We start from the raw sequence: 19084 nt of genomic DNA, 5'->3' as shown, positions 1-19084 counted from the left end.
TAATTGCATGCAGGTAATTTTTTTAAAAATATTAAAACTCTTAAATTTTTCTTTTTTTTTTTATCATAATGTATATCCTTAATAATTTTTATTGACTTTGAGAATTCATCACTGTCTTACTTATTAGTAGCTATTTATTTTTTTATTTGATTATTGTATGAATTATTATATTATTTTTATCACGACCCAACCTATGGGCCGGACCGGCACTAGGACCTGGGCCAGCCTAAAGCCCCCAAGACCCGTAGTAAGCCTAACTATTCATTAACCCAACTCTAAGGCCCATTTGGGCCCAATATCAAGAAAACAAACGGACAGAGTCCGGCCATAAAATGGACTTTCCAACGGGGAGTTTTCGACTCACCCGACCTGTAAACATAATAATACTCAATTGGGGAGCTCAGCTCACCCTCCACATACTCATAGCATCATAAAAGAAATGGGAGCTCAGCTCCCTCATCCAATCCATCAAACAGATATAGAATATTAAGTTTACAGGTCCAACATGATAATAATATTACAGACCAAATTCAAATAATTACTGCTAACACATGCGGAAATTCTAGGAGTAAATAAAATTACACAAATATCAATAAACAACCTGCGAAGTATAAAAGCAGGTTAACCCAGAATAAATATCCTCCTGTGGCCTGTAAAAATTTTTGAACAGGAGTGAGCGTTCGACTCAGAGAGTAAAATATCAATTTTAACCATAATCTCTATAACTATCTAGAACTAATGCGCCCTGTATAGTGAAATGCAACATCAACAACATTTTCACATCATAACATCAAAAAGGTAATTTGGAGCACTCACACACCCTGTAGTATCAATCATAACATATGGGAGCTGATCCCCTATACAGCTCTCTTAAATCCAACTGGTGCCAATAATTACTCAAGCTCGGACTTCCACTTAATAACCAAATCGAGGGTCCCAAATAATTACTCAAGCCGTGACTACCCTCAAGGAACGGGTCCCAATAATTACTCAAGCCGTGACTACCCCGTCCTATCCATAGTCCACACCACATCACACGCACGCCAACGCACGCACACTGCTCCAAATTACCACAACAACATCCATGGTACATCAACAGTTATGAATGCAACATAAATCGTGCCTAGGGTTTAACTACATAAATATATGCATATAAGTGATGCATGGGCATGCTGAACATATAATAATATCGAAATTATAATTAAAATTAATATTTTACTCACAGACTTGACGACAAATTACTGTGTGGCGGTGGCGGAGGAAGAAGAAGGCTGTCGGCTCACGACAATCATATTACATTTATTTAATACAATCTGACTCAATACAAATAAAGAAAAAGACCAATTACGTCCTAAGTCGTGTCGAAAATCCGGCAGAGTCTCCCCTATACCTAGGACTTACCCAACCTGCAAAAGGGCTAAAACGCACTTCTATACTCACAATCCATACATCAACAGTTCAATCATATCACACAGCCCTCCCGGACCCATCAAATCAATCATCCATCACAATACGCAAAATTTCAATTTAGTCCTTATTATTGATCATTTTTGCAAAAGCGCCCAAACAAGCTCTAAAAATTATAAAACTTTGCCCCGGTCCTTAGCAATAGCACTATGCTATTGCACAACGAATCGTAATTTGCGAAGCTCCCACGAAGATTGTCTGGATTTTGAAGCCTATTTAAGCCGTAGAAACTTATGAAACAGCAAGGTTGGGTTTACCTTTGCCGATTCCGACTTGAGGACGCTGGGACGTCGACAATGGGGCTAGCCAAAACCTCGGCCCAATTCGGAGACTTTTAGGTCACAGTGCATGCGGCGAAATTTGCGAACCGGTCAATCGCCGAATTTCCGCGAATCGAGGATACCTACACGAAGCCCATAACACGGGGTTAGCACATAAATTTTTCAGAATTTTCTAAGCTCATTTAATGCTCGAAATTACAACTGCGGTTCGTGGGACCCACCAAAAGCGGTGTCGGAAAAATTCGAAATTTATGTCGTTGCGAAGCTCTCGGCGAATGGAGCGTCTTTGGTGGCCTCGGTTTCTCGTGGGATTCACGGTTTTCGAGAAATCTAGCCCAAAAGTCGAAATGGGCTAAAATCTTCCCGAGCAAAAATCGGACAAACCGCTCGATGGATTTCGGCGTTCTTGGTGTCTATGGAAAGCTCTCGCTGAGTAGATGATTTTAGACACAAGACCCGGTCCAATCGGTGGCCGGATCGGCCGGATTTGGCCGGAGAAACTGGAGCGGCAGCGCGGAGGAGGAGAGAGAAAAGAAAGAGAAAAGAGAGGGACGACGCGCGCGGGAGAAGAAAAAGGAAAGGAAGCCGGTTCGATTCGACCGGTCCGATCCGGTCCGGTTCGATTCGGCCGGTTCGATTCGAAATACAAAATTTTGAATTTTTACTCTGCCTTGGGATCGAAACGAGGTCCAAAAATTCCGAAAAAAATTCCGTAAAACTCAGAAAAATACGTAGACTCTAAATATATTTTTAGTTTTGCCACGTGGTCTTTAAATTAATTTTTAAAAATCATCAAAGTTTATATTTTCGGAAAATCGAACCCGATTTTTAAAATCCGAAAAATCTCAAAAAAATTCCTAAAATTTAAATAAAATTAAAATATAAAAAATACTCATAAATAATAAAATTTGGGGTGTTACATTCTTCCCCCCTTACAGAAAATTCGTCCTCGAATTTTTACACAAGGCAGAATAAAACACATGATTATGCATTGAACAAGTAAGGGTACTTGCTACGCATGTCCCGCTCTGACTCCCAGGTGCACTCTTCCACTGACTGACTCCTCCACAAAACCTTAACCATAGGGATCTGTTTGGATCTCAATTTGTCTCACTTGGTAGTCCTCTATGGGTTCTGGCTGCTACTCAAATGTCAAGTTCTCTTTTAGCTCTATCACATCCGGCTGCAGTACATGAGAAGGATCAGGAATGTATTTCCTGAGCATGGAGATGTGAAACACGGGATGAACGTGAGAAAGGTTGGGTGGTAGCTCCAACCGGTAAGCAACTGCTCCAGCTCTATCAGTAACCTCAAAAGGTCCGATATACCGAGGTGCCAACTTGCCCTTCTTTCCAAATCTCATGACTCCCTTCATTGGAGAAACCTTCAGTAATACATAGTCGCCATCGCAAACTCCACATCCCTCCGTGCAGGGTCCGCATAACTCTTACGCCTCTTGAAAAGTTTTGATCGTTCACGATTAAAGGAACTACCTCAAGTGTCTTGCACTAGGTCTACATCATGCACCTTCGCTTCCCCATTTCGTCCAACACAGAGGAGACCTACACTTTCTTCCATATAGTGCCTCATAGGGTGCCATCCTATCTTTGGAATGGTAATCGTTGTTGTAGGCAAATTCCACAAAGCTAGTTGCTCATCCCATTGACCTCCAAAATCCAAAACACTCATGCGAAGCATGTCTTCGATGTTTGGATTGTCCTTCAATTTGTCCGTCATGCGAGGGTGGAAAGTCATCGAAGTTCAAGCTGTGTGCCAAGTGCCTCCTGCAACTTTCTCCAAAATCGAGAAGTGAATCAGGCCCTCTGCCGGATATTATGGAAGCTGGAACTCCATGCAATCGACTATTTCTCGAATGTAGAGTAGGGCATCTTGTGCCCGTAGTATGTAGTCTTCTGAGTAAGAAGTGAGCTGATTTGGTCAAGCGGTCTACAATTACCCATATCGAATCATATCCTCGCGTGGTACGAGGCAACCCATCCACAAAATCCATAGTGATCATTTCCCACTTCCATTCTCGGGATAGGGAGCTCTTGCAGCTTCACCGACGGTCTCTCGTGTTCAAACTTCACCTTCGACAAGTCAAGCACTTGGACACAAAGTCCGCTATGTCTCTCTTCATGCCATTCCACCGGTAGCTATCTTTCACATCATGGTACATCTTGGTGGAACACAGGTGGAATCTTGTCTGATGTATAGTGTGCCTCTTGCATGATTTCATTCCTGAGGTTGTCCACATCGGGCACACATATCCTAGAACCTTGCACTAGGGCGCCATCATTGGCAAATCCAAACTCACCACCTTCACCTTGCTGTACTCTCTCTATAATCTTCATCAATTGTTGGTCTCTGTGCTGGGAAACTCTAACTCTGTCCTTCAAGTCTGGCCTCACTGAAAAGTGAGCCAACAATACCCCCTCATCTGAAAGATCTAGGATTAAACCTTGATCCATCAACTCATGTACCTCCTGAATCAATGGTCTCTTCTCTACTGAAATGTGCGCCAAACTGCCAGAAGATTTTCTGCTCAAGGCATCTGCTACAACATTGGCCTTCCCAGGGTGGTACTGGATGGTGCAATCATAGTCTTTCAGAAGCTCCATCCATCTCCTCTGTCTCAAGTTCAAGTCCCTCTGTTGGAAGATGTACTTTAAACTCTTGTGGTCGGTGTATATCTCGCACACTTCGCCATACAGGTAGTGTCTCCAGATTTTCAGTGCAAAGATTACAGCCGCCATTTCCAAATCATGGGTGGGGTAGTTCTGCTCATGCCTCTTCAGCTGTCTTGAAGCATAAGCCACTACCTTTCCATTCTGCATCAACACACACCCTAGGCCAACTCTGGAGGCGTCACAATACACGGTGTATCCTTCACCACTCACAGGTAGTGTCAACACAGGGGCCGTGGTTAGACACTCCTTAAGCTTCTGGAAACTCACCTCACAGTCATCTGTCCAAATGAATGGAACATTCTTCCTGGTCAACTTAGTTAGGGGAGCCGCTATCCTGGAGAAATCTTGTACAAAACGCCTGTAGTAGCCAGCTAAACCCAGAAAACTTCGCACCTCAGTGGTATTTGTAGGCCTAAGCCAATCGATTCTGACTTCAATTTTCTTGGGATCCACTTGAATGCCATCACTAGAAACCACGTGTCCCAAGAATGAGATGCTTTCTAGCCAAAATTCACATTTTGAAAATTTGGCATATAGCTGGTGCTCCCTCAAAGTCTGTAACACCATCCTCAAGTGCCACACGTGTTCTTCCTCAGTCCGAGAGTACACCAAAATGTCATCTATGAATACGATGACAAAACGGTCCAAAAATGGCTTGAACACCCTGTTCATCAAGTCCATGAAATTTCTTTGGTGCATTAGTGAGTCCAAAAGACATCACCAAGAACTCATAATGACCATATCTTGTCCTGAAAGCCGTTTTGGACACGTCCTCATTCCTGATTCTCAATTGATGGTAGCCTGACCGCAGGTCTATCTTGGAAAAGAATCTAGCTCCTTGGAGCTGATCAAACAAATCATCGATCCGAGGAAGTGGATACTTGTTCTTCACAGTCACCTTGTTCAGCTGTCTATAGTCGATACACAACCTCAATGACCCATCCTTCTTTCTCACAAATAAAACAGGAGCACCCCAGGGTGAAGTGCTCGGACGTATGAAACCCTTGTCCAAGAGCTCCTGTAGTTGCTCCTTCAGCTCTTTCAATTCTGCTGGTGCCATCCTGTAAGGTGGCATCGATATGGGGTTTGTACCCGGCACAACATCGATGCAAAACTCTATTTCCCTTCCTCGTGGCAACCCTGGAAGCTCCTCTGGGAAGACATCCATAAATTCTCTGACAACAGGAACATTTTCCATGCTGACACCTTCTACAGATGTATCTCTCACCAATGCCAAATACCCTTGGCATCCACGCCTCAACATTTTTCTAACACTAATTGCTGACACCAAATTATATGGAGCCATGCTCCTGTCACCATCAAAGCTAAACTCTTCCACACCAGGTATGTGGAAATACACCTTTTTGTTCCTGCAGTCTAAGGTGGCATAATGAGTTGCCAACCAATCCATCCCCAAAATTACATCGAAGTCCATTACTGGTAGAGGGACCAAGTCTGCTGGGAGGATCTTTCCATCCACTACTACTGGGCTACCCGGAAAAACCATATCTACATCTATGTTGTCACTAAGTGGGGTAGCTACTGACAAAGGGCACTCTAAAGTTGTAGGGTTTCTACCCAACCTCATGGCAAACACAGGGGAGACAAATGAGTGCGTAGCACCCGGATCTATCAAAACACGAGCCTCATAAGAACAGACCAGAAGAATACCTGCCACAACTGCATTTGAAGCTTGAGCATCCTGGTGGGTCAGGGTGAAAACCCGAGCTTGACCCCTACCCTGAGTGGCAGAACCCTGATACTGACTTCTACCTCCTGATCTGCCTCCAAATCCACGTCCCCCTTGTCCTCGGCCCTGTTGGCCACTGAACTGACTGCCTGCCATGTTGGAAGCGCCCGGATACAACTGTCGAGGAACATTCGCAACAGAACCCTGTGACCCCATCTGTGGCTCGCTGAACATGGGGCATTCTCTAGCAAAGTGACCTGGTTGGCCACACACAAGCATACTCCTGATCCAATCAATCAAGGTCCTGAATGTCCTCTTCCACAGTGTGCACAAGGTGCCAAGGAGGATCCTGAACCAGGACCAGGCTGCTGTACCGATCGTGACCACTGCTGGATCCGCACTGCGAATCCTCGTGGTCTGTGTCTGAAACCACTTCTCTTGCTCCTACCCTTTCCTCTGTAATTACCCTGGCCACCACTGTCCGGAGTACCCATGGAAGGGACACCTGAGGAACCCTCTGCTCTGTTTTTCTTTGCTCTTCCGCTGTCATCCACAGCATAGCTAATCTCAATCTGTCTGGCTCGATCAACCACCACATCAAAAGACTGATCCGACATCATGGCCAGGTTCGCATACCTCCTGTCAAGCCCCTTTAGGAATCTTTTCACCTTCATAGTCTCAGAGATCTGCTGTAGGGGCATATCTGCTCAATTCCGAAATGCAGAGCATATTCATCTACTGCACGCCATTCTGTCTTAAGGCCTCAAAGGCCCACTGCTTCTGATCTCTGAAGCTTTCTGGCACAAACCGATTGATAAAAAGTTCCACAAACTGAGCCCATGTCAAACCCTCCATCCGGGGTAACACGTAGTCATTCATCCATTGCCTAGGCATGGGCCCCATGACGTGCTGCATACATTCTATCAATCTTCTATCAGTCAACTGTAATTCTGTTCCTGCCTGTCTGCAGGAATCCAAAAACCGATATGCATCGTCTGACACATCATAGGTACCAGGCACCAACTTCTTGAAATTAATTATCTGTTTATAAGGTTCCCCTCTTGGTGCGGTGGACTGCTGCTGCTGTGGAGGGTGTACCATATATTGCGCCATCATGTCGATGGTTCTCTGCAGACCAGCTAGAGTAGCTGCCATGGGGTCCATGGGACCCTGTGCCATGAAAGACTGTTCCTGAACTATGGGTAGCTGCTCCTCTACTTGAGCAGCTCTAGGCCTCCTACCCCGCCTCCTCGGGCGGCGCCATCCTCATCTGTCGACACCTCGTCGAGCACATCTGTTACGTGCAGTGGCAGCTCTCCTGCTTCTACGCATTTTCCTGAAATTCAGCAGCATTAGCCCACAAAATTCAAAACTGCTCATTGCACAGCTCTATAGACTCATATTTACACACAATATATGAAGCAGAAACTAGAAGCAAAGACGACAATGCAAGACGAATATGGACCCTATTTTTCCGCATGTGACTCCTATTAGACTTTTCCCAACACTTTAGACAACATTCCCTAAGAATCTGGAGCCTAAGCTCTGATACCACATCTATCACGACCCAACCTATGGGCCGGACCGGCACTAGGACCTGGGCCAGCCTAAAGCCCCCAAGGCCCGTAGTAAGCCTAACTATTCATTAACCCAACTCTAAGGCCCATTTGGGCCCAATATCAAGAAAACAAACGGACAGAGTCCGGCCATAAAATGGACTTTCCAACGGGGAGTTTTCGACTCACCCGACCTGTAAACATAATAATACTCAATTGGGGAGCTCAGCTCACCCTCCACATACTCATAGCATCATAAAAGAAATGGGAGCTCAGCTCCCTCATCCAATCCATCAAACAGACATAGAATATTAAGTTTACAGGTCCAACATGATAATAATATTACAGACCAAATTCAAATAATTACTGCTAACACATGCGGAAATTCTAGGAGTAAATAAAATTACACAAATATCAATAAACAACCTGCGAAGTATAAAAGCAGGTTAACCCAGAATAAATATCCTCCTGGCTCTGTAAAATTTTTGAAGCAGTGAGCGTTCGACTCGGAGAGTAAAATATCAATTTTAACCATAATCTCTATAACTATCTAGAACTAATGCTACTGTATAGTGAAATGCAACATCAACAACATTTTCACATCATAACATCAAAAAGGTAATTTGGAGCACTCACACACCCTGTAGTATCAATCATAACATATGGGAGCTGATCCCCTATACAGCTCTCTTAAATCCAACCTGGTGCCAGCGAATTACTCAAGCTCGGACTTCCACTTAATAACCAAATCGAGGGTCCCAGCGAATTACTCAAGCCGTGACTACCCCTCGAAGGAACGGGTCCCAGCGAATTACTCAAGCCGTGACTACCCCGTCCTATCCATAGTCCACACCACATCACACGCACGCCAACGCACGCTGCCTCCAAATTACCACAACAACATCCATGGTACATCAACGATTATGAATGCAACATAAATCGTGCCTAGGTTTAACTACATAAATATATGCATATAAGTGATGCATGGGCATGCATGAACATATAATAATATCGAAATTACAATTAAAATTAATATTATACTCACAGACTTGACGAAAAATTACTGTGGCGGCTGGGCGTAGGAAGAAGGTCGGCTCACGACAATCATATTACATTTATTTAATACAATCGACTCAATACAAATAAAGAAAAAGACCAATTACGTCTAAGTCGTGCGAAAATCCCAGAGTCTCCGCTATACCTATTACCTAACAAACCTTCAAAAGGGCGAAAACCGCACTTCTATACTCACAATCCATCCATCAACAGATCAATCATATCACACAGCCCCTCCTGGGCCCAACAAATCAATCATCCATCACAAAACGCAAAATTTCAAATTAGTCATTAATATTGAAAAAATTTGCAAAAAATCACCAAACAAGCTCTAAAAATAATAAAACTTTGCCCCATGTCCTTAGCAATATTTCTAAGCTATTGCAAAAGAATCGTAATTTTCTAAGCTACCACGAATATTTTATGGATTTTTAATCCTATTTAAGCACTAGAAAATTATGAAAAAGCAAGGTTCGGGTTTACCTTTGCCGATTCCGACTTGAGAACGCTCGGGGCGTCGACAATGGGGCTAGCCAAAACCTTGGCCCAATTCTGAGACTTTTCCGGTCACGGGTCTGTCTGGCCCGAAATTTGCAGACCTGGTCAACTGTCGAATTTCCGCGAATCGAGGATACCTACACGAAGCCCATAACACGGTGGTTAGCACATAAATTTTTCATAATTTTCTAAGCTCATTTAATGCTCGAAATTACAACTGCGAAATTCGTGGGACCCATCGAAAAGCGGTGTCGGAAAAATTCGAAATTTATGTCGTTGCGAAGCTCTCGTGAATGGAGCGTCTTTGGTGGCCTCGGTTTTCTCGTGGATTCACGGTTTTCAGAAATCTAGCCCAAAAGTTGAAATGGGCTAAAATCTTCCCGAGCAAAAATCGGACAAACCGCTCGATGGATTTCGGCGTTCTTGGTATCTATGGAAAGCTCGCCGAGTAGATGATTTTAGACACAAGACCGGTCCAATCGGTGGCGGATCGGCGGATTTGGCGGAGAAATGGAGCGACGCAGCGCGAGGAGGAGGAGAGAAAAGAAAGAGAAAAGAGAGGGACGACGCGCGGAGAAGAAAAAGGAAAGGGCGGTTCGATTCGACCGGTCGATCGGTCCGGTTCGATTCGGCCGGTTCGATTCGAAATATAAAATTTTGAATTTTTACTCTGCCTTGGGACCGAAAACGAGGTCCAAAAATTTCGAAAAAAATTTCGTAAAACTCAGAAAAATACGTAGACTCCAAATATATTTTTAGTTTTGCCACGTGGTCTTTAAATTAATTTTTAAAAATCATCAAAGTTTATATTTTCGGAAAATCGAACCCGATTTTTAAAATCCGAAAAATCTCAAAAAAATTCCTAAAATTTAAATAAAATTAAAATATCAAAAATACTCATAAATAATAAAATTTGGGGTGTTACAATTTTGGCAATTTCTTTTTTATTACTTTGTTTGAACTTTGAGTCAATATTACATTATGCTGCGGAGGTTTTGAAAAATTATCAAATTTCTTCAAAACAGTTTCTTTTTTTCTAGAAATTCAAAAATAGTAACTTGCAATTTTTTTTATAAATGACTTATGTTATAATTTCATCTCTAATATATATTCTTTATTTTATCATATGATTCAGAATTAAGTAATCTGACAAATTTGGAAATATTGGATTTGAGTTATAATCAATTCAACGGCTCTCTCTCAAAAGGTAACTTCATATCTTATCTCAATAGTTATTTTTATTTGGTTGGATACAAAATAAGCCAATCCATATTTTAGAGGTATCATGTGGTCCTCTTCTTAAAAAACCTTGACTTACCTCATTGACGAATTCATAAATTTTTTAAGTGTGTCAAAATAATGTATATTAAAATTATAAAATATTAACAATAAATAATATAGATTAAAAATTTAACCCTATAATACTTATGTAATTACTAAAGAAATATTTTACAGTACAATGCAAATATTTTAACATAATTATTCTTAAAAACTTAATAATATGCGATACATAAGAAAGATAAACAAATTATATTTACTGCATTATATATATATATATATATATATATATATATATATATATATATATATATATATATATATATATAGATGGAGGAACAAATAGATTAACTGGTGTTTTTAGCACAGTTCAAAATTTAACTTGTAAATTATATTTTTTATTAAATAATAATTTATAAATAAACAAATTATGTTATTTTATATCAATATTAAATGATATAATACTAGCTATTTAAAGGAAAAAGAATTATTTTTTAATCAGATAAATGATTATTATTATCTTTCTTGAAATATGCAATTACAATATTGTTTTTATATATAAATATTCATAATTAACATAATAAAATAAATAGAATTAAAATAAAATTTTTATTCTAGTGACCTAAAAGATTTCATTATTATGATTATTATTAAATATAAATTTTTGAAATTTAATATAAAAAAGAAGTTATGAAATTAATAAATATTTATAATTTGATTAAATAATAAAAATTAAATTAAATTATTAAATAATATTAACTACATGTAAGTACACATACCGCTAACTTGTTATGTATTATTAGGATTGAATCAAAGATTTAACTATGTAATAATACATGACATTTGATTGAAATTTAACTAAATTATTTTTTAATTAACTTTTATTCACATTAACTTCACAAATATTTTCAAAAAAAAATTAAAAAATAATCATATCATAATTAAATAAAATTCAGGTTTCCCCTTCCCTTTTCCAAAAAACTCTTTTTCTTTTGTCATTTTTATTATTATCTTTCCGTTAATCTCCTCATTATTCTTAACCTTCATGAATTTTTTTTTTTAAATTGAATATAATACTTTATAATTACATTAGAAATAATTTAGGAAAATGAATTATTAAAATAAAAATATGTTTTCACTTGAAGAAAGAAACTTGAAAACTCTTAATATTTTTATTAAAAATATATATAATAAAATCATGAAAAGTGTGAAAATTATAATTATATACTATTTACTCCATTATGATATTATCTTATCCTTTTTAAAATTAAAAGATAACACTAAAAATTATATAATTTGATAATCACATTATAGTTTTTTTTTATTATTGAATTTTATGTATAAACTTATTGTTTAAAAGTTTCATTATTAATGTAAAATATAATATCATACGTACTTAGAAAGGTAGAATATTAACAAATAGATATATCAAAAGAACATATAAAAATAAACACTTAATCTATAATTAGCTAGGTGAATTAAAAAAAATACACAACTAAATATTAAATATGTTTTCAATTAATGATATCATTTAAAAAAATAAGATTAATCTGCACATTATATGGGCTAGCATCTAGTTAAATATATTCTGGGTTACCAAATTGATTAATTAAAATTTTTTATTTTCTTTTAATTTTATCAATATTAATTTAATTAAACTATTAATATTGTTAACAATTTTAATCCATTTATAAAACTTATATAACTATATCAATTAATAAATAAATATATTACTTTCATTTATTTTAATTTAATAGTTAATAAAATATTTTTCTTGAAGAAATTTTATTAATTTTTGTAATAATTAAGCAATAAAAATATTAATTTAAAAAGAAACATTTATAAAAAAAAATAATGCATGCTTTTTATCATAATTAGTAAATGGTGAAAATTATATTTATTTTTTACGAAAATAGTTTTTTTAGGTTATATATGCGTAAAAATTAAAAATTATATAAAAATATTTAAATATATTTTCAATGATATCATTTATAAAATAATATTAATCCACGCATTATACAAGCTAACGTCTAGTTAAACATATTCTGGGTACCAAACTGATTAATTTAGCAAAAAAAAAAAAATCCTACATTCTGACATAATAAAATTTATCCGTACTATTGAAAAATTATGGTTGATTCGCAAAATTGACTTAATATTCCAACATTTTATTGGCTTAATATTTTCCTATTGTAGGATTATGCAAATTCAAAAGTCTCATTGAGTTGGGTCTCGGAGGAAATCAATTTTCTGGTCCTCTTCCGGAATGTATTGGCAACTTGACCAACCTCCAAGTTCTTGATCTGTCATTCAATCAGTTGAGTGGCAACTTTCAATCTGTTGTTTCTAAACTCACATCCCTCAAGTATTTGCTACTTTCTGGTAATGAGTTTGAAGGCTTATTCTCATTTAGCGCTTTGGCTAACCACTCTAAGCTTGAAGTATTTCTACTCTCTTCGGGAAGTACGAGGTTAGAATTGGAAACAGAACATCCTACATGGTTTCCTACATTTCAACTCAAGTACATTGACTTGTCGAATTGCAACTTAAATGTGAGAACTAGAGCAATTCCTAGCTTTCTTCTCTACCAAAATGACATACGCTTCATTGATCTCTCTCACAATATGTTGTTTGGGATGTTCCCCTCTTGGATCTTACGAAATAACTCCAAGTTACAAGTTATGAATTTGATGAACAACTCATTTACGGGAACTTTTCATCTACCAAATTACAAGCATGATTTGCATATGTTTGATATTTCGAGCAACAACATCACTGGTGTGCTGCCTAAGGAGTTTGGTTTGGTCCTCTCAAATCTACTCCATATAAACATGTCAAGAAATAATTTCAACGGTAATGTTCCTTCTTCAATTAGTGAGATACAAGAACTATATGCTCTGGATTTATCGCATAATAAATTCTCAGGAGAGTTGCCAGGAAGTTTGTTTGCAAATTGTACCTTTGATTGTACACTGATTCTGTCAAACAATAATCTTCAGGGGAACATTTTTCCTCAAAATATGAACTTGAGAAGCTTGACGACATTAGATATGAAAAACAACAACTTCAGTGCGATGATAGGCGTAGACTTCTTGGACAGATCCTCCCTATCTTTTTTGGACATATCCAATAATAAGGTATCAGGTCCATTTCCCAGACAACTATGTAATATGAGTAGTCTTGAATTTTTAGACCTCTCAGAAAATAGGTTATATGGGCCTATGCCTTCTTGTTTCAATGCTTCATCATTGAGCTTCCTGTTTTTACAAAAGAACAGTCTAAATGGATCCATACCCCATGTGCTTCTTAGAAGTCCTAATTTAGTGGCACTTGATCTGACAGATAATAGTTTTTCTGGAAATATTCCATCTTGGATCAGTCAGCTCTCCCAATTGCGTGTGCTTTTATTGGGAGGTAATGAATTGCATGGCAGTATTCCTAATCAGCTGTGTGAATCAAGAAATGTGAGTATCATGGATCTTTCAAGTAATTTACTTTCAGGTTCCATACCTTCATGTTTTAATAATATATCTTTTGGGAATAATATATCATTTAGAATGATGGGAGTCAATTATTTATACTCTATGAATGAACCACTTGAGATCTTTTGTGCTCCAAGAGATGGTACTATTTACCGGTATCTGCCTTGTGTGCCTGGGTATTCTTCAGAATATGTGGAAGTGGAAATTGCAATGAAATATAGATACAACTCTTATAGGGGTGATATTATCAACTTGATGGCAGGAATAGATTTATCATGCAATGAGTTAAGTGGTAGAGTTCCTCAAGAAATTGGAGACCTGCATGGAATTCGGTCATTGAATTTGTCTAACAATCACTTAACAGGATCTATACCAGTCAGTTTTTCAAATTTAAGGAATTTAGAGAGCCTAGATCTTGGCAACAACAGTTTGAATGGTGAAATTCCTAGTGAACTAGTTATGTTGACCTTTTTGGAAACTTTTAATGTTTCATACAACAATTTCTCTGGTAGAGTTCTTGATAAAGGGCAATTTGGGACTTTTGATGAAAATAGTTACAAAGGTAACCCCGGCCTTTGCGGACCACTCATTCATCGGAGCTGCAGTACTGATGAAACTCCACCACCATCACCATCTATTGATGTAGAAGAGGAAGATGAAGGTGGTATTGATATGGAGTGGTTCTATTGGAGTTTCTGTGGATCCTACGTCACAATTCTATTGGTGTTGGTAGCAATCCTCTGCATCAACAAGCATTGGTGCATGTTATGGTTTAACTTGGTTGATATTTGTATTAATTCAATTTCAGTTTGGCTCAACCAATAATATGTCTAGTGTCTATGCAAAAATGTAGGCTTGTGCTAGTGCTTGAAGAACATGGAGCTCCATTGATACGAATATTATTGGTCTGTGTTAGTCATTGTAATAATTGAAATTTGATTTCATTTCCATTGCCAAAAGCAAGATGTAAGATGCGTCAGCATCATTTTAACGTGCTCTTTAAATTTACTTTTATATTTTTATTATATTAATTCAGCTGTGTTTTTTTTATTAATTGTTATCATCTTCATATAATATTTCTTTCTCATTATTTAAAATATTAAATTTTCTATAATAATATTAAGGCACTAAAGTAGGCCTTTCCTTATTACTAGTAAATAAACATGAAAATGAAAGTACGTAAAGTATGTTTTATGTAGAATTAAACAGCTACATCTAACGGCAGAAACAGCCAGTGGAAAGGGAATTGATTTTCCAAGGCCTAAATCCAAATTGTAAAAAATTGGCCACATTCTAAAATTATAACGTATTATTATTATTATTATTATTATTATTATTATTAAACTACTGTAGTTTAAATCTTATTTATTTATTTAATATTATTTATAAATCACAAATATTTTTTTAAAAGAAACTTTTAAACCTCGATGTAAGAAAAATAAAGAAATGCTTGAAATGGTTGGATGTGTGTGTTTTCAACATGCTTCCTTGAGACTGAGCGTCTTTTATTTATTTATTGTATCCCTTTGGTTCTAGGCTTGTAATTTTGTTCCCTCCAGAGTTGCATTTAGATTATACAAGCATAAAAACCCCTCCGCGTGATGCTGCGGATATTTTATTTTATTTTATTTTATTTTATTATATTAATGTAATTAATAAATAAAATATTTATATTAAAAATATATTAAATTTTGTTTTATAATAATATAAAATATTACATTTATATCTTGTAAATAAAATTATTATCTATTGATAGTTAATAATATTTAATATAAATTTAAATAAAATTAAAATTGAATCATTACATATATTATGTATTGGTTATTTATGCATATTATAATTTAAGACCAATTAATATTAATAATATATTATTTTATGTTTACTTATTGTAATAAATTGAATAAAGTATAGTTTGATAATAGAAAATATTTAACCATAGAGTCTAGTAATAAAAGAAGATAATAATAACATTTGTTAAAAAAGTAAATTGATTAATCCATCTAAAAAAAGCATAACATTATTTTTTTGGTAATTGATCAAGTATTTAAAAGTAAAATATATTAACATTGTTTTTTAAAATTTTTAGTTATTAAAAATTAAGTTAAATGTATTGTAATTAAATTAGATTTTAAGAGCAAAGTAAATTTAAATATTTATTACTTATAAATTAAATTTGAACAATTTAATAGATTAACAACTCTAAATATATGTTATTCTAAAAAAAAACTCTAAATAAATGTTATAAAAAAAGTCTATAGACATATATATTTTTTAATATTTTTTAGATAATAATAATAATAATAATAATAATAATAATAATAATAATAATAATAATAATAATAATAATCAAAATCTTGCACTTTTCAAGTAGTGTTTATAGAGAAAAAAAATTTAAAAAGCATAATAAATATTATTAAAATAAATAAATAATTTATTATTATTATATTTTTTTATATTTATGTGAAGGTCTTATATTTATTTAATATAACATTAAATTAGAAAATAAAATTCATTTTATCATAAAATAAATTATTTTAATATTAGTTAAATAAAGATAATAATGATTAAAATAAATTTAATAATTAAATAATTGGAAAAATAATTAAAAAGAAAATAATATAAAAAATAATAAAAAAATAATTCACTGTTCCTGATTAAATAATTGAAAAATAATAAAAAAAGAAAATAATATAAAAAATAATAAAAAATAATAAAAAATAAATTTAATAATTGAAACAATAATTAAAAAGAAAATAATATAAAAATAATAAAAAAATAATTCACTATTCCTATTAAATTTAATAATTGAAAAAATAATTAAAAAGAAAATAATATAAAAATAATAAAAAAATAATTCACTGTTCCTATTAAATTAAATAATTGAAAAAATAATTAAAAAGAAAATAATATAACAAATAATAAAAAAAATAATTCACTGTTCCTATTAAATTAAATAATTGAAAAATAATATAAAAAATCATAAAAAAATACACTGTTAAATAATTGAAAAAATAATTAAAAAGAAAATAATATAAAAATAATAAAAAAATAATTTACTGTTCCTACTAAATTAAATAATTAAAAAAATAATATAAAAAATAAAAAAAATTCACTGCTCTTTAGGAACAGTGAAAAAGTTCGCTGTTTTAAAAAATAATATAAAAAATAAAAAAATTCACTGTTCCTTAGGAACAATAAAAGGTTGGCTGGCTGTTTTTAAAAAATAATATAAAAAATAAAAAAATTCACTGTTTTTTAGGAACAGTGAAAAAGTTGGCTGTCTTAGTTATATATAATAATTGGATAATACATGTTAAATTTCTCCTAAAATTTATTAATAAAATATTTTTCTTATCTGAAAAAAAAAAAACTTTATTACATTTTTTTAATTTGCTCTCTAAATATGCGGCTTGAAAAGTCACGTTGAGTTGGATCTCCAATAGAATCAAGTCCTTGAGTCATCGTCCCAATGTAATAGTTGTCCTATTAATGAGATTGTACAGATTGGTGAGGTGGACGTTGTAGATGCTGGCCGCGAAGAAAGTGTGGCTCTTTCTCCTAGCGATGGCAGGCGCCACTGCCTTTTGTCAACTCCCAATCCGAGGATCCCCTTGCATCTTGGGTTTTTCACTAAAAAAGTATAATAAAAACAAAATTTTATAAAAAAAATAATTTGAAATTAATTATTAAAAAAAAATAAATTATGTTAAATTAAATAAATTAAGTGTTAAACGTTAATTATAATAATATTTTTAAAATTTAAATATTATTTAAAATAATATTTATATCAAAAATTTTAAAGGAAAGCTGAATACTATTTAAAATAGAATCTAATTTTTTTTTAAATAATAAAAAATTAATTAAAAAAAATTTAAAAATTAAACACTATTATAAGTAGTATCTATTTTTTTTTTTAAATTTTAATTATTTTATTTTATATTTTAAATAAAGTATAAATATTATTTTAATAAATAAAATTATAATATTTAATATTATATATTATAATATTTTTATTATAAATATTATTTTTTAATTTAAAATTAAATTAAAATTTAATAAAATTAAAAATTAAAAATAAAAAAATAAATAATTAAAAAATTTAAAAAAAGTTGAAACGCTTTTTTAAAATTTTAATTATATTTAAATAATTTAAAAAAAGTGTTTAACTTTCCTTAAATTTTTTTAATTATTTATTATTTTTAAATTTTATTTATTAAAATAATATTTTTAATTTATTTAAAATATAAAATAAAATAATTAAAAATTTTAAAAAAAATTAAACGCAATTTATAATAATGCCTAATTTTTCTTAATTTTTAATTATTTATTTTTTTAATTTTAATTATTTATTTTATTAAATTTTAATTTAATTTTAAATTAAAAAATAATATTTATAATAAAAATATTATAATTTTATTTATTAAAATAATATTTATATTTTATTTAAAATATAAAATAAAATAATTAAAAATAAAAAAAATATTGAACACTACTTTCAAGCTTTAAATTTTTTTTAATTAATTTTTATTATTTAAAGAAAGTCTAAACGTTTTTTAAAATAGCTTTAGCTTTTCAATAATATTTGGACTACCACACTCAGTTGGTCTAACTCATTATAATTCACTTCCCGTTTTAGTAATTAATTACAAAATCACTTTTTTTTTTAATTTTGTTTTTAATTACACTTTTTTTTGTACAAAAACCCTTGCATCTTTACCAGTTTTTGGCCCTGATACAGAGACCTCGTGTTGTCTCCACTTAACCTTGGAAATTTAGAATTCTGCAGCCTGAATCATAGCCCAACCTCCTCCTTGTCTTTGGAACCAAATCCTCTAGCCCTTGTTCCCTACAAAACCCAAACCCATATTCCCCCTACAACCTGGTCTAAGAAGTTGCTTCAGCTTTCTGGGATTTCCAAACAAAGAAGGAAATGTAAATTGATCAATGATCTAATGGAATCTTGCCCCAAGTTGTATGAAGGGGGTAAAAGAAGAAAGGAGAGGAAGACTATTCAGAAAAAGCAATTGAAGGATCGAACATCTCCAGATCAGTCCAAGAGCTTAAACCAGGTTTCCCCTTGCTCTCC

General features: G+C 33.8%; 1 protein-coding gene across 8 annotated transcripts in view; it reads left to right on the top strand.

The window, feature by feature from the left end:
• Positions 1 to 14957, top strand: part of LOC110653051 (receptor like protein 21) — a 39973-nt gene extending 25016 nt beyond the window's left edge. For 5 of the 8 annotated variants that reach the window (XM_058148807.1, XM_058148808.1, XM_058148809.1 and 2 more), the window contains 2 exons: positions 10374 to 10445; positions 12713 to 14957. In XM_058148807.1, coding sequence (XP_058004790.1) covers positions 10374 to 10445; positions 12713 to 14823 — 2183 coding nt within the window. In that variant the 3' untranslated portion in view covers positions 14824 to 14957. The remainder of the gene's footprint in view (positions 1 to 10373; positions 10446 to 12712) is intronic. The other 3 variants (XM_058148811.1, XM_058148814.1, XM_058148813.1) reach the window with 3 other exon arrangements.
• The last annotated feature ends 4127 nt before the right edge of the window (positions 14958 to 19084 follow it).

Source organism: Hevea brasiliensis, chromosome 6, assembly GCF_030052815.1.
Source record: "Hevea brasiliensis isolate MT/VB/25A 57/8 chromosome 6, ASM3005281v1, whole genome shotgun sequence".
NCBI classification, from domain to species: Eukaryota; Viridiplantae; Streptophyta; class Magnoliopsida; order Malpighiales; family Euphorbiaceae; genus Hevea; species Hevea brasiliensis.
The sequence above is the reverse complement of the archived record's forward strand: the minus strand, read 5'-3'. Positions and strand labels throughout refer to the sequence as shown.